Below are 17,275 nucleotides of genomic sequence, written 5' to 3'. Positions count from 1 at the left end.
TTTTTTTCTCTGCTATTCTCTGAAGTCCATATCCTTTATTTTTCTGCCTCTGCTTGCCACTTTTTTTTGCCACTTCTGATCTTATTATTCAATGAAATTAATAATTTTACATTCTTTGGTCACAATTGTCAAATCAATATTTTTTTAGGATTGACTTTCTGATATTTTAAGTCTTTTTAAGAAACTTTATTTTTTTTTTATTGCTAGCTTTACACCAGAAAATATCATCATCTTTCCTGCCAACTGCCATAAAATTTCACTATATCTTCAATTTGAGAGACCTTTCTAATATATTCCAGGTATAGTATTGCATTCTATCCCTCAGAATGTATTCTCACATGCAGTTGTTTTTATATTTTAATTCTTTGAAATACTATCGTTTCTTCATGCACATTTATGTTTAGTTTGTAATTACATACTAGATGATCAAATGTGTAGGAGTCCCAGGATCACCTGTTTTGGTAAAATTGGAGATCTGGATGGAGATTAAGCTAATTTTGAGAAGTTGCAGTAAAATCCCTTGCTTTCTAGCAGCCTCGAGCAACTGGCAAAAAAAATCGCATAAAATGAATAGGTGAAAAATCAGGACATTTTAAATTGGTGTGCCTTGCCATTAGCTCACCAAACACACAGCACGCTATCTCAAGCAACTGGAAAATTCACTTATGCAGCATCTACCAATCCCCATAGGTGCTGAATATCAGGGGGTTTACTGTATTTTCCCCTCATTTTTTCCTGTAGCTTAATGCAAAATCTTCCATGGACTACTAAAAACTATTTGATATACAGAACTTGAGTCACCAACTATGTACTAATTTTTACTGATCCCATTTGTCTACATTCAGTTCATATCCTCCTATACCTTTCTTTCTTTCTTGGCTATTCAAATGCCTTTTTGATGTCTGTTACATATCAATATTGTATCTGCCTCTAACACTCTTCTGGCAATCTGTTCCCAATATCAACCACTCCCTTTGTGGAATAAATTAACACCTCTGATCCCATCTAAACCTCCCTCACATCTTAAACCTGCGCCCTCTTGTTTTACACACCCGCATATTAATAATACGACTTACCCTATCTGTGACTCCAACAATTTTGTATGTTCCTATCATATCATTGATCAGCCTCCTTTGCTCCAGGGAAAACAAATCTACCCTCTCCAATCTCCATCTATGGCCAATATACATTACAAGCTTGTTTTTGATGCCATGTCCTTTAGCCACCTGAACATGCCTACTGTGCAAGACTTTGTCAAATGCCATAAAGTCCTTGTTGAAAAAAGTTATCTGATTTCATCAATCATCTTCAAAATAAAAGGTATCCCTGGAATTCAAGTGCCTGATTCATGTTCACCCAGGCACACAAGAACTCCCATAATATTATTAAATTTAAAAGTCAAAAGTATGTATGTACATTTGTTACACCAAATAGGAGAACTTGTTTCCCCTCTCTCTCCACATAGTAGTTGTTCTTTCTTAGCAATCTTATGTGGAGGTAATACTCGCCACATCAAGTGAATTCTGTGTATTTTCCAATTTGCAGTCAAAATGTACCTCTGGTCATCAGTACATGCTCCCTAATCAGTGCCAGCCTTTCCAAGTGTAAATAAATCTTATCCCTGAGACATTTTTCCAGTAATTTGGCACGGTTAGCTTAGCGGCTAGCACAATGCTATTACTGCACCTGCAACCTGGGTTTGAACCCAGCATTCTCGGCAAGGAGTTTGTACATTCTTCATGCGATGTGCGTGGGTTTTCTATTGGTGCACCAGTTTCCTTCCACTCTCCAAAAAATTACAGGCTTGGTAGGTTCATGGGCTGGAAGGGCCTTCTACCATGCTGTATCATTAACATTTTAAAAATTAATTATTCCCCCCCCTCCCCAACTCTAATGAGTATGCCTTCTTAAACAAAGGATCAAACATTAACTATCTTCTAGACTTCTAATACTATACTTGTATTTTTGTAAAATTCAAAAATCTCTCTTAGGGTACTGGCAATTTCATCCTTTGACCCTTGGATAGATCTCATCCGTTCCAGCGATTATATTCCCTTTACATACTCCAAGGATTTTAATACTTCCACCTTATTAAAACTTGGATACTCGAGAAAATCAACATCCCTGTCTTGAGCTTACTATCTTCCAAGTCTTATTCCTTGGTCAATACAATTAAATAATATTCATTTTGGAATAATATTAATTTTCTCCACATAGATTATCCCTTTGCTCAGTCGTGTTTCTGTAAATGCAACAGTTAATGTAATTTCCACATACGAAATTTATCTTGCCTGTGAAGCCTCTAGCAATAAAACACAGTTTAGTCTACCAGTCCTCCCATGCTCCTTATGCCTTTGTGTTCAGCCTACTGGACCTGCTTGATTTATCCTCTTCATTTGAGTCATTCCCCACCTGCGACACTGCAACTCTGCATCTCATCCTCCACCAAATTAAAACCTCCCCTACAGTGTGATCAAACCTCCCTGTTCAAATGCAACCCTTTTTTCTTGCACATGTTCCACCTGGCCCAGAAGCAACTCTAATGGTCCAAGTATCTAAGCCCCTTTCCCCTTAATTAACAATTAACGTTCATCAAACCTGTCTTCATTTCTACTCTCATTAAGCACATGGCACTGGAAGAAATCTTGTGTCTTTTTCTCTCCATAGTGTTCTGACCCACTGAGCTAGTCCATCCAACAGTTCAGTTTTGCTTTGAGTTTTTCTGGGAATTCTGTGGAGTTTGCACCCAACGTCAGATTCCACAATTAGCCTGCACAAATGGCACACCATCTGTATTCAGTTGTGTAGAATTTTGAAGTTTTTAGTTCCATAACTCTACAGAAATCTTCATTCCTGTACAAATCCCCTGACTCTGTACCCTGATAATTTAGAAATCTGTATTTCAGTGTTCATTCCCACTGTTGTGTTTTTTCTGATGCTACCTCCAATTGGATTTCAATACAGTTCCTCTTCATAAACATTAAAACAGAGCTGGCCATGCATATTTTCTGTGATATCGTTGATAAGTAATAGAATAACTAATAAGCAATAAGCCTCCGATTTTAATTAAACTTTTTCATTGCAGGGATTTCTGTTTGCAACGACAGAATGTGCAAAAACTAATCATGACTTAGTTCGACTCCTGTTACATGAAACTTCCCGAGTTTATGGGGATAAATTAGTTGATGTAAATGACATGGAAAACTTTCCAAGATATCAGCAGCGCATGTGTAAAACGTACTTTGCGGTAATTATATCTCTGCACTTATCCAGTTAAAGAAAAAATAATTTCAAGAACTGCAAAAAAGAGGTTTATGTGAATTAATTATTTCAATGTTAAATGAATAAAGCTTCATAAGTCATGGAATTGTCACAGCACACAAAGGAACTCATTGAATCTGTGTTGACCTCTAGCAAATGAATCCCATTAGTCCCATTTTCTTGCTGTTTTCACCTAAACCTTCAAATTATTCTTTCTCATCAGCCAATCTGATTTCATTCTGAAGATTGATTTTGTTTCTGCCTTCCTTAAAAACAGTGGCATGCTAAAGTGCCCTCTGAATTAATGAGCTCTACCTCACATTCACCCTGTAATGTTTGTTCAAATTTTTAAATCTCATCCTCTGGTTGTAGAAGCATGCAACGATTAGAGTAGCATCTTGCCATCCATAAATGAGACACTTTCTCGTAGAAAATAATGTCTGCTTATATTTGGTAGATCACAAGCAAATAATATAAAATGTTTTGTATGGTCAGGATATGGATGAGTCCAGTCTTTTTCAAAAGCCCAATATTTATTGCCATTTTGCCACTGGAATTGGAGAGCCTAGGTATTTGCCTGTGGATAACTGGCCACATCTTAATAAACTATTAGTGGATGCTCTTGATAACTACAATGAAATAAATGCAGCAATGAATTTGGTGAGTAATTTCAAAGATTACATTGAACTGACAGAAAATTATTTTTGAAAGTATTATTGAATGTCATATTTTATTTTCTATTAGGATATGTGATACTAAAATCATCTGTTTAGAGAGTTCTTGACACTTTTTGATGCTCTGATATTTGCAAGCATTTTGCAGCAGACTATAAAGTTGTGGAAAATAACTTAAATAGTACAGAGATAAATAGCCGCATCCATTATATGAAGAATTACCAGTGTGTTGGCTATTTTTAGTGAATACAGCAGTCAGCAAATTCTTGACAAATGTTGAAACATCATAATTCACATTTTAATTTTCCCCTCACCCATAGGTTATCATTTAAGTGTCAGTGTTTTCTTCTTTCCATTATCTAAAATGGAAACTTGAAACTTGAAATAATTGTGATTCCACTTCATGTCTGGTTTTTGTTTAACTATTTCTCTTTTTTTGTCTCTTGAGATATTGACATCAACATCCCTTATGTTTCATTCAGAACACAGACGAATATTAGGTTTCATTTGAAACATCTGAAAAGAACAAACATAAATAATGGATTTTCCACTCTTTGACTGTCCTTCAGATGTAGGCATGACTAAGCATCAGTGATGTGGTTAGAAACCAGCATTGTTACAGTTTAATTGAAAATAATTTAATTTTTTCACTTTTTAAATAGACTGGATAGGCTGTTTGTTTATTTGGCATTCTGGGGGTCTGGGGGGGTGGGGGAGGGACTTGTTGAGGTATACAAAATAAGAGGCATTGATAGGGTAGATATTGGGATACATTTCTCCACCTCAGATGTCAAAAACTAGAGTGCAAAGGGTTAGTATAAGGCATGATACTTAAAGGTATTTGAGAAGCAGCCTTTTCACCCAGAAAGTGGTTGGAATCTGAGATACACTGTTTGTGTGGGTGGTGGAAGTAGGTACTCTCATAACATTTAAGAACTGTCCACACAAGCACTAAAATTGACAATTCACAGAAGGTTATTTGGTGGCCAACACTGTACTTCATAGTCAACATGGGCATGGTGGATAAAGGACGTGTTACTGTGCTTTGATTCTATGACAAAGCGGTTTGCTTGACTGGCACCCTATCAATCATCTTAAATATTCATTCTTTATGCTGTTTATCACCAACAAAATGCATTTCATTTATTCACCCAGGCGATTTCATCAATGACTTCCAAAACCCATGATCAAGATACACTAACTTACCTGCAACTCTCTCAAGTTGCAAACATTCTGACGTGGATATATATCGTCATCACTGGGTCTAAATCTTGGAACTTCTTGACAACTGCATTGTGAGACAGTTGAGAGTCAACATGGCAATTCACTATCACCCTCTCAAGGGCAAATAGATTTGGGCAATAAATCCTGGCTTTGTCAGGAAATCTATATCCTCAAAAATGTAATGCAATTGACCAAATAATTTTTGTAGGCTCTGGAAGAGAAATTTTGTTGTTTCTGACCTTAAAAAAAATTAAAACCATCTCTTTAAATAAACTGCAGCGAATGCTCTTTGCCATGCTAACCTGTTCGATTATAATTGGACAATTAGGCTGCATTGAAAACTATTTTTGCACAGTAACAGGGATTTGGTCTTCAAATCAAAATATTTCTTCAGCTCTCAGCAATCCATCCACAGAAGTTTCAGTTTGTAAAGCACAACCGTTATTGGCATTCGTTGTTGACAGATTCCTGTTCCAAAGTTCCTCCATTGACACTAATTTAGGCACTAATCGATCCTTGAGATTATATTAAAGTTCATTTCTCCCTCAACTCTGGTATAAAAGTTTTGATTGACCTTCTCAAAGGGGAGCGTAATGGAGTACAATAAGTTTACACAACTTATTAGTGCAAAAAATCGGTTATTCAAAATAGATGTGAAATATATTTTAATTTGGATGAGTAAATATTTAAATTATAAGAGGTCTGGAATATTTCATTGAAATGTTCACTGAATCAAACACAAGAATATTTGCACTTTGGTACAGTTAAAATAAATTCTGTTAAAATTTCATTTCTTTAGGTTCTGTTTGAAGACGCAATGGCTCATATCTGTCGGATCAACCGTATCTTGGAATTCCCAAGGGGAAATGCCCTGCTTGTAGGAGTTGGAGGCAGTGGAAAGCAAAGCCTGTCTCGGTTGTCAGCATATATTAGCACTTTAAATGTTTTCCAGATCTCACTGAAGAAAGGGTATTCAATTAGTGACCTCAAGGTACAAGATTATTCTTAATTTGTTGTTGCATTTTGATTCACTGTCCTGCCTTCAGGTTTATATACCATGTTCCAGAAAATGCCTTGGTGCTAATGAGAATACTACAGATGATTATGCGCATGTTTAATGACATAGAACTGCCCTCACTGAATGTATTTATCAAACTCTTACATCAGGCTCTGTTATTTCTTTTGGTGTTTCATGTTGCGCAACATCCAACCAGATTCTTTCCCTTTTATTCTCTCTACCCCATTACTTTCCTTTTGCATCCTAAAACCTGTTTTAGCTCTTCTTTTACCAGATACAATGACAAGTCATCAACCTGAAACATTAACACATTCACCATAATTCCTTGCACACTCTATTGCTGTCATTCTGTCAGGAAATCATTCAGTGTCTAGTGATGAAGCCAAGTTTAATTTCACCACTTCACTTGACTATTGCAGTCTCTAAATTGCCAACTATGTCTGTAGAATTAGAGGAACAAAAATTTATTTCAGCCACACAGGAAGACCAAAGCCTTTGTAATTATTCCCTGACACAAAGTAAAGTCATTGCAACAATACCACAACACAAACAGTTAAATAGGAAAGAATGCCATCGTTGATATGCATATATATCAATATAAAACTGATCTCCTATGTCCTTTGCTTTCTATTCTGGTGCTATTAGTTCTGATGTCCTTTACAGATCTCTCCTTGGACTTTTCATATTTCTCATTTACAAACTGTTCCTTCATAACATCTAAGAGTATAGTTTAGGCTTCCACATGCATGGTATTGACACTACATTTCATTTACAATTTCTCTTGACTTTTGCACGGTCCCTAAATTATCCGTGAGTCTGATGTTCAGTACTGGAGGAGTAAAATTTACTTCTATCCAAACACTTGAAGGTCCAAATCCATTGTATTTATTCCCTGTCTCAAAAATCATCATGCATACCCTTGCGAATCAAAGACAATAACATCTTCCTTCTGGACAGACATCACCTTCTACACATGGTTCAATGAGAAGAAAAGACTGATAAAAATGGGAAAACTAAGTATTCCAATTCAAATCTTACAGAGCTAAAGGTTTAAGTGGGATAAAAGTATCTGTAAACATGCAAGAAAATAGCAAGAATTTTGGTTGAGAAGTGATTATTATCCTTTTCATAATTTCATGAGAACATTGTTCATGACATTTTTACTCTATTGCAGCTTTGGAGAAATGTAGAAGGAAATAACATTTAAAAGGTCTCTCTTCAGATGCCATCGTCGTAAAAATGCTATTTAATTTTACAGTAGTTTCATAGGAATTGATTCTTCTATGCTTTTTTTAAACTCTTTTCAGAATTATCTATCCTTTGAAACTGAAGTGTACAATTCTGTAAATCAAGATAAACTAGTTAAATAAAACTGATTTATTTTATCTCTGTTTCTTAAAATAGGCTGATCTTGCCACTCAGTATATCAATGCTGGAGTAAAAAACCACGGAACAGTATTTCTGATGACAGATTCTCAGGTGGCAGAAGAGATGTTTCTTGTGCTTATTAATGATCTTTTAGCATCTGGTGAGATTCCAGGATTATTTCAGGATGATGAGTTGGAAAATATTATTGGTGCCATGAAAAATGAAGTTAAATTACTCGGCTTGCAGGATACCAAAGATAACTGTTGGAAGTTCTTCATAGAGAGAGTGAGAAGACAACTAAAGGTATGGTTATACTTTGGGAAATTTTTAATCATTTTAATTAGCCCATTACATGCAATACAAAGATAAAAACAAAGTGCACAGAAGAGAAGATAGCAAAGAGATCAGAAATCATTTAGTCTCTGTTTCAAAATTCATACATCTTGTTTTTTAATACTTAGCTCAATTATGTGGTAATTTGGGAAGAAGGGGTGTCTTTTTTAATGAATATAAAGAAATTGGAGGATTTTATTTTTTTTTAAATGAATTTCTTCATCAGCAGGATGACATTATTACACCATAGCCTGTTGCTTCATTAATGAAGAGAAGATCTGGCAATTGTGTTAATAGTGAAATTATCATTATTTAACAACTTCAAGGAAAATGTAGAAAGTAAAATGGAATGATTTCCAGTTTATTTCTGGGTCCAGTGGAATACCCTAAAGCTTGCAACCTGTTAAGAGTTTAGTGTTGGAAAACTGCTCTCACTTCAAATTATCCCAATTATATTACATTTTTATGAGGTAATAAATACATTTTAATTGAAAGGCTAAATCATAATTACTGCTCAATGGTTCACCTCAAAACTACTAATTCTTTAAATATCGATTCAAATTCCCTAAAATAAATATTTCTAAATCTAATAGATTTTATGCATTTTTATTGTGAAAATGATTACTTAAGAAACACCCTTCCTTTATATACACCTGGTATAACTCTGACTAGTTTAAAATTATTTGCTAATTTACTCTCATGCAGTATCTTTTCCCTTTTTGTTATTTTTTAAGATTCTCCCAAAACTTGAGCCTGGTTATTCCTTTGCAGTATTCTATGCATTTTCTTTTAATTTTATACTATTTTTAATATTCTTCTTTAGATAGTCTTGTACATCCTTCTCTTAGAGTTTAATTTTCACACTCGAATATCCCTTCACTGGGATTTAAGAAATGCCTCTTTAAATATCTGCTACTGCTCATTAACGTTTCAATTTATTTCTCTGGTTCACTTAAGCCATCTCTAATTTTATGTGCCCAGAGGACCCCAAAACCCAGCAGCAATAGAAATTAACCAAGACAAATGGTTCCTTAAATAAAAGTTGTTTTTAATTATCTTTAAACATGAAAACAGAATCATACTTTAACTTATTATTATTAACTTAACCCCCTTCTAATTCTAAGTGCATGTGTATGTAATGTGTGTAGAAGTTCAGAAATGTTCTTTGGTTCACAGTCCAATCTCACTTCTCATTCCTCCAAGTTCACCTATATCAGGCAATTCTTATACTGTGCACAGAATTTAACATTTATGAATCTCCACAGGGCTTTGGTGCTTGAAAGATAAATGGTTACTGCTCAGGAAGGTTCTTGTCGGTTTTCAGAGAGAGATTTGTTGTTCTTTGGACACAAACTAATTCCTTCCAATCAGCCACTTCAGTGTTTTGCCAAAGAAACTTGCCCCATCAGGGTTTTCCAGATGATAACCTCTTTCTTTCAGGTCACCACAGAGTTCCTTTTTGTTTCCCTTATTTCAAGTGAAAAATTATACAGCCATTCACCTCTTCTTGTACAGACCACAAAGGCTTTGAACAGGCTTAATGAAGAATTCACAACTCATCTTCAAAATGGGGTTTTGCCATTTATCATGTTCCAGTCCCAACTGCTGCTGGTGAACTGTAGAAATGAATTCTCTCTCGCTCTCTCTCACTCTCTCTCAGAGAAAAGCTTGTTTGACTCTCCCTGCTTGCAAAACCACATGTCCTTCCTAGAACAGCAAACTGCATTCAGATAGACTGCGAAACCAGACCTAAACTCCGAGTTCATTCATCTGTTGCTTTCCAAAAGAATAATCCATTACTCCAAAGCACGTTCAATTAACACCTACTTGTGAAGTCCTTCTAGGCATTCTTCAAAGTTTTTGCAAAAGCCTGGACTGTCTGGCTTGAGCAGAACTCTGGCGTTTTAAATAAGATCTGTGTGGAAGTGTTTGTATATTTTTGTGACTAAAAAACCTGCCACTATTTATCTCCTTTAAAACATATCTATATACAATATTAAATATAACATAATCTGTCACACTATTCCCATTCGTTTATGGAAGTTTTGTACAAGTTTGGCACCCTCAAAGTGAATTTGAATTTCACAATGGTATGATTGCTCTTTCCTAGACAGTTATTTTACTGTGAGATCATTAATTAAGCCTGTTTCATTCCATAATTCCAGATCTCAAACAGCATAGTTCTTGATGTCTCAGCAGCCGAAGCTGAACCACCAGGTTCAGAAACAGTTGCTACCCCTCCACCATCAGACTCCTAAACAACAGACTCAATCAGAGACTCATTTAAGGACTCTTAACTTTCACATTATTTATCATTGAATAATTATTCTTTCTGATTTTCACAGTTTGTTTTCATTTCTTTCTTTATTTACATTTCTCTCTTTTGTTACATACCTTTGTTCTTAAGTACAGTTATCAATAAGTAGAAATTCTGCTGGTCCCATAGGAAAAAAAGGGTTGTATCTGATGTGTTTGTTCTCTGACCATAACTTTGAACTTTGATGTTACTGTAAGAAATCATTCTAAATGCATTCTGTGAACCCACCCCAGAGCTTTCCTTCCAATTTGATTTGTCTAATCTACATGATGATTAAGATCATCCACGATTATTGCAGTAGTTTATTTTATTATTTTGATTTATACAATGTCATAGTAGGAGACCTACCTGTTATTCCCACCAGTGCTTGCCTATTCTAATTATTTCTTATCCAAATGTCTTGAGCTGAGGCAATATCATTCCTCACTATTGGGAGTGATCGAATCCAGAGTCACCGTGCCTCCTTTTTTCCTTTCAGTGAATCCTTCCAAAATCTAGAATACCCTGAATAATCATTTCCCAGCCATAGTCACCTTGCAGCCTGGGCTCTGTAATGAATATCAAATTTCACAAATTCATTTCTATTTGTGTTCTTAGCTTACCTATCTTGTTACCAATCAGCTAAGAGTCTTCTTTAATTTTATTTGTTGGAGCACTTTTATCCTGAATGTTCTTCCCCTTCTAGTAAATGTTGCTCCTGTCATTACCCTCCAATGTTGCCTTTTCCCTGGCATTTGCTTTGCTAAATCCGTCTTCATTTGAATATTTATATGTTGATTCTAATTTATATTTTCTTCTTTCTGACTCCACCCTTCGTTTCCTGTCTCTAAGTAACATTGCTTTTTCCTTCCTCTAAAGTACCTTTGTGAATATTAGTTCAGGTACCATTGAGGAGAAACTTACCTGACTTGTAGAAGTCCCTTATCCCCAAAAAACAGTCTAAGTTCCTCAGGATTACACCTTTTCCTTTCTGTTATTGTACTTTGCTGTGAATATGGTATTTATACTAAGAGGATTTTGGGCAGTTCTCTTCAGGAACATCTTGTCAGAATAGTATTCGGAAATTAATTAACGCTAGACTAGCGATGATTAATTATAATTTTATTCATCAGCTATATTTAACACCGGAGAAATTAAAAAAATTTGGTCTTAGTAAGTTGAATGTTTTCGATGTGATCAGATGGCCAATACTTTTTTGCATACTGTTTGGCTTTGTGGTCGATTGCAACAGTTTTGGAAAGGTATTCAATCTGTTTTTAACAATTTATATAATATCCATCTTGTATTAGATCCCGATATATTTTTATTAGGGAACATGCAATCATTAATCAATTTAGGTTTAGAGGATTATCAGATTTCATTTATTTATTTAGCTTTAGTCGTGGCTAAGAAATGTATAGCACTTACTTGGAAAGATAGAAATATACTAACTTTAGAGAAGTGGTATTTGAAAATGAAATTTTGTTTGACTATGGAAAGGATATCTTTTTCAATTCAGGATAAGATGTCTTTTTATAAGTTAAAGTGGACTCCGTTTGCTAATTATATGCATTTAAGTTTGATTTAAATATATGTTTAAGTGTGATATTTTAGTATTGACAATTTTTTTTTGTTGTTGTTAGAATTTTTTTAGGTTAAGTTTTATCTCTTTTTGTAAGTGGGTATTTTTTTCATATATAATGTCAATTTTATTAACTCTTCACTCTTTATTTTGGGGGAAGGGTTGGACTAATTTTAAGTTAGACTATTAATATTGTGTTACAATTAACGGGGGGGGGGGTTATTTTGTGTAGTTTTCTGATGTAATATTGTAATCATACCTTTTTAATTTTTTTTTCTATTTTTCTTTAAATGTAATTCTTTATTGTATTCATGTTATAAAAATTTTAAATAAAGTCTTTAAAAAAAAAGGAATGTCTTGAAGGACTTAGTTCAGTAGACTGTAAGCAGGAGAGCAGCAAGTAGATGCTATTTTTTGCTCAAAGAGGAATACCAGTCAGAATGATTCCACAAGTCTGATGTGGCCTCTCAACCAGCCATTCTCAATGTGGGTCATGTGACCTCCCTGGGGCCCACTGCACATTTAAGGGAGGCCACAGATTGAAATGATAAAATATTTTTAATGTTTTTTATATGGTGGGTAAGAGAAAAGTATGGAAGAAATCAACCAAACTTGACTGCTTTACAGGAAGGGGGGCCCATAAACTTTGTGCAGAGTCCTAAAGGGCCATAGCCAAAAAAAAATGGCTTCTTTAGACCATTGGTTGCACACCATTGGTTTGAAACTAATCATAGTCACTGAAGGGTTGCTAAATAATGAGTGCAGGTTTAAGCACTCAGCAAAAGAGCTAGAGGAAAATCATTTTAAGAAACATGAATTGTTTCAATTTTGAATGCACTGCCTAATACTGAAGTATGATGAAATAGTTTTCAAAAATAGTTTCAAATTGGAATTGAATACTTCAAATAGAATAACATGAGGATAGAGCTGTTGAAAGGGGCCAACTGGTTGCTTTCAGAAATACTGGCACCAACTCAATGTGCTGAGTAGTGGCATTGTTCTAGTCCACAATTTTATGATAAATAATAGTAACTAACCTAAAAAAAAATGATTATCATATTTTACCAACTAAAATCACTGTTAACTGAAATCATAATTAAACATAGCAAAATTTATTACATTATTTTTCAGTTATTTTGCATCATGTTTCTCTTTATACGCTTTTTTTGGGATTGCAGGTTGTTCTGTGTTTTTCACCTGTGGGTTCAGTTCTACGGGTACGTGCTCGAAAGTTCCCTGCTTTGGTAAATTGCACGTCAATAAACTGGTTCCATGAATGGCCAGAAGATGCTTTGATATCTGTTAGTAAGCGTTTCCTTGCCAACACTGAGGGAATTGAGGTAAAATGTTTAATAATTTCTATTTTCATTGTTATTTAAAATACTCAATGCTTGACAGTTTAATTTTTGTATTCTTTATTTTAACTTCAAATCCTCTATTTTATCCACCACACATTTTACTTTTCTGTCCTTCTCTTATCTTGACGGTTGTCGAAGATTTCATTCACTCCTTTATTGCTTGAAAACTTGAATGCTTCAAATTTCTCTTTATTAATTTTCTGACTCTGCATTGAAAAACCTTAAATTTTAAATTGAGACATGCAGCATGGTAGCAGGCCCTTTTGGCCCATGCTGCCCAATTATGCCCAACTGACCTACAACCCAGGAGTGGGAGGAAACTGGAGCACCCAGAGGAAACCCTTGCAGAAACAGGGACAACTTATAAACTTCCACATCTAAAATTTCATTGCTATCCTCCTTTCATAAATAATTTTCTTGGCGATGGATTTCAAAGTCCTTATGTCACTTTGTAATTTTACTCTTTCGGCTTTCCTCAGTTTTGCAACTCTTTTATCTGTCTTGCAAAAGTTTATTCATTAAACAGCACAAAAGCTCTTAATGCAAACTGACCTCTAAAATGTTTGCATTGTTTATGAAGTAGGCACACTTTATTAATATTTTGTTAAACAGGATTACAATACAAATATATATAGATGCAAAGAAAACATTTCACTCTTAAAGATAATTGTTATACAAAGCCCAAGGCATCATGAATTTCTGATACTTTTGGGGACACCAGTACCCCTGAGCATAAAACCAGGTAGCACCAGGTAGTGGACACAGCCCAGGAGATCACAGACAAAAACTTCCCCACCATCGAGAACATCTATAGGGAATGCTGCTGTTAGAGAGCAGCAGCAAATCTTCTAGGATCCATATCACCTAGCACACACTCTGTTTTTGCTGCTACCATCAGAAAAGAGGTATAGGTGTCTCATGACTCACACCGCCAGGTTCAGGAATAATTGCTACCCCCTCCACATGAGACTTCTCAACCACATACTCAATCAGGGACTCATTTAAGGACTCTTATTTATGCTCTTTATTGATTTTTCCCCCTGCATACTGCACAGTTTGTTTACATTTTTTAATTTGTTTACATATGTATGTTGAGTACAGTTTTTTGCACTTCCAATAAGTAGTAATTTTGCCTCACCCACAGGAAAAAGAATCTTGGGGTTGTGTGATGTCGTGTATGTACTCTAACAATAAATCTGAATCAGCCTTTGCATCACAACTCCACCAGTTTAGCATATTGATGGGTGGGGCAGATAAGAGTTGTAAGTTTGAGATCGAGACAAATTGTTCTGGAATGCACAAGAAAGTATCCCCAAAGGAAAGCCTTCTAAAGGAAATCTGCCTGGGTGCAAAATGACTGCCTGCTTGGGAAACACTTCGGCTCATTGCTTTTAGTCATACAAAAACGGGCTGCACGCATGTTGTGAAAATATGGATCCATGAAAATGGTCCGTGAAAATCTTGGAAGTGGTGTCAGATGTGCATTTCACATTGTTGTACTATTTTACGTTTCAGGTTGAAGTAAAGAACTCCATAAGCCAGTTCATGGCATTCGTACATAAAAGTGTCCAAGAAATATCTGCAGTCTACCTAGCTACTGAAAGACGCTACAATTACACAACACCCAAAACATTTTTGGAACAAATTAAACTTTATCAAAACCTATTGTCTAGCAAAAGGAAAGACTTGATTGCTAAAATGGATCGACTGGAAAATGGTTTGGCAAAACTTCACAGTACTGCTAGCCAGGTTTGAAAAACTAATAATTAATGTTAACTAGAACATTTGATAAATTGAAATTATTGTTAAAGTTTCAATCATTGTTTCAGCACATACCAGTTGATTATTTATTCATGATAACCATTGAGCTACTTTTGCTGAGAGAAATCGTGCTCTTAGAAATTATAAAGAGTGAAAGAGATGTGAGAGTAGTTGGAGGACCACTAGAAAATGACATTGGAGAAATAATAATGGGAGACAAGGAGATGACAGAGAAACTGAGTACTTTGCATCTTCACTGTGGAAGGCATTAGCAGTGTGCCAGATGTCAAAGGGAATCAGGGAAGGGAAGTGAGTCCAGATACTAGAAGTGATAAGCTGGCTGGATAAGGAAGATGCAGTGGATGTTGTGTATTTAGATTTTCAGAAGGCCTTTGCCAAGGTGCCACACAAGAGGGTAGTTAACAAGAAAAGAGTGTAAGTGAAGCATTCTCTGATTGGCAGTGGTCCATAGGGGTCGGTGTTGAGGCTGTTTCTTTTTATGATGTATATTAATGATTTGGATTATGAAATGAATGGCTTGTGGCCAGATTTGTAGATGATATGGTTGATTTTGGAGAATGAGAGGGGATCTCACTGAAACATCTTGAATGTTGAAAGGTGTGGACAGCGTAGATAGAGAAAGGTTGTTTCCCATTGTGGGAGAGTCTAGGACAAGTGGGCACAATAGGTTTGTAAGTCATCCGCTTAGAACAGAGATGTGGAGGGATTTCATCAACCAGAAGGTGGTTGAGGAAATTTGTAGAATTTTTTTGCCACAGGAGATAGTGGAGGCCAGGTCTGGGTGTTTTTAAGACAGAGATTGATAGGTTCTTGATTAGTCATAGGGAGAAGGCCGGCCAGTGGGGCTGTAGGAAAATGGATTGACTTATGATTAAATGGCAGGACTGACTCAATGGGCTGAATAGCCTCTTTCTGCTCTTGTCTTATGGTCTAAAATGTAAGCGCACTCAATTAAATATTAGACAAAGTAACAACATTCATTTTTCCCCTTTTCTAAAATAGTATTAACTTTGAAATTAATTGAACTGTAACTATTAAGTCTAAAGTTAATAAAAATATAATAGCACAATTCTTACTTTGAAGTTACATAAACATTGATCAGTCACCAATTGCTTGAAGCTGAAATTCCAAACTTTATTTGGCAAAATGAGGAAAAATGTAACTAAAAAGATTCCTTAGATATTATCTTTGTCGTCCTGAAGATCCTGGGTGCCACTTTCATTTTTGATCTGTGTTTGGAGAGCTATAGACAAGGAGGACCTCCACAGTGAATTGGAGATCTTCAAAAGCTTCCAATTCACACTGAGTAAAGTTTGTATCTATCACTTCAGAGAGCAGCATTTCATATATTTCTCTCTACTGAATTAATTCTTTCGGATAGATTTATTGACTTAAAAATTCCAAAGGAACAAGGTGCACCACAATTGCACAATACTTTCCTTGACTCCTTTGAGTAAGACATTCAAGGGGTATTTCGGGATCTCCGAATGTGAACCTTATAGCATGTACTAAAGAATAAAACTCAAAAATCAATGTCTTTATTTTGAGGTGAATGACTTAAAAAGTAAACTTGCCATACAAGAAGTGGAACTGCAGCAAAAGAATGAAGATGCAGACAAATTAATTAAAGTTGTTGGTCAGCAAACAGAGATTGTAACCAAAAATAAAAGAATTGCAGATGAAGAGGAGAAAAAAGTACAAATCATTAATGAGGTACTATATTAGCCTTGATGATGACCATTAACAATTGTCATTTTGAACATTGTAAAAATGCAATAATGTGTTTTATTCATATTTAGAATGTAAGAGAGAAACAACATGCTTGTGAAGAAGACTTAGCAAAAGCAGAGCCAGCGTTAATTGCTGCTCAGGAAGCACTGAATACATTAAATAAGGTATAACTTATAATGAAATAATATATATTGGTAAAACCCCAAAAATAGATCATGAGTCGAATGTAGTTTCTTATTTATTTGAGATGGGGTTTATTCCAAGTTTGACCTTGACCGAGGTGATATTTGTGGAATTTGCACATTCTGTGAGAGTTTGAGTTTTACCAAAAATATGCTGGTCGGTAAGTTAATTGGCTCCTGTAAATTTTCCTTAATGTAAGAATTGTGGGGAGTTTGTGGGAATGTGAAAGGGAAAATGAGATTGGTTCAGGTTGATATATAAATGCTGCCTGATAATCATCATGGACATTATGGTCAAAAGAGGTAATTTATCTGCAGCATTATTTTGACATTTAAGAGAAATTCAATAGGTACTTCAATGGGAGGCGAGTGCAGGTTGATGGGACGAGGTAGAATAAATATTTTGGCAGGAACTAAATGGGGAAAAAAGGCCCATTTTTGTGGGGCAGTGTTCTAAGGTTCTAAA

General features: G+C 35.3%; 1 protein-coding gene across 11 annotated transcripts in view; it reads left to right on the top strand.

The window, feature by feature from the left end:
• LOC138759488 (dynein axonemal heavy chain 17-like) overlaps positions 1-17,275 on the top strand; it is a 192,057-nt gene that overhangs the window by 121,911 nt on the left and 52,871 nt on the right. For all 11 annotated transcript variants that reach the window (XM_069929995.1, XM_069929994.1, XM_069929996.1 and 8 more), the window contains 9 exons: positions 208-299; positions 3,086-3,247; positions 3,757-3,921; positions 5,959-6,150; positions 7,582-7,848; positions 12,935-13,096; positions 14,630-14,863; positions 16,445-16,609; positions 16,696-16,791. In XM_069929995.1, the coding sequence (XP_069786096.1) occupies positions 208-299; positions 3,086-3,247; positions 3,757-3,921; positions 5,959-6,150; positions 7,582-7,848; positions 12,935-13,096; positions 14,630-14,863; positions 16,445-16,609; positions 16,696-16,791 (1,535 nt within the window). The remainder of the gene's footprint in view (positions 1-207; positions 300-3,085; positions 3,248-3,756; positions 3,922-5,958; positions 6,151-7,581; positions 7,849-12,934; positions 13,097-14,629; positions 14,864-16,444; positions 16,610-16,695; positions 16,792-17,275) is intronic.

Source organism: Narcine bancroftii, chromosome 3 (assembly GCF_036971445.1).
Source record: "Narcine bancroftii isolate sNarBan1 chromosome 3, sNarBan1.hap1, whole genome shotgun sequence".
In the NCBI taxonomy this organism is placed as follows: Eukaryota; Metazoa; Chordata; class Chondrichthyes; order Torpediniformes; family Narcinidae; genus Narcine; species Narcine bancroftii.
This window is presented reverse-complemented; position numbering and strand designations above follow the sequence as displayed.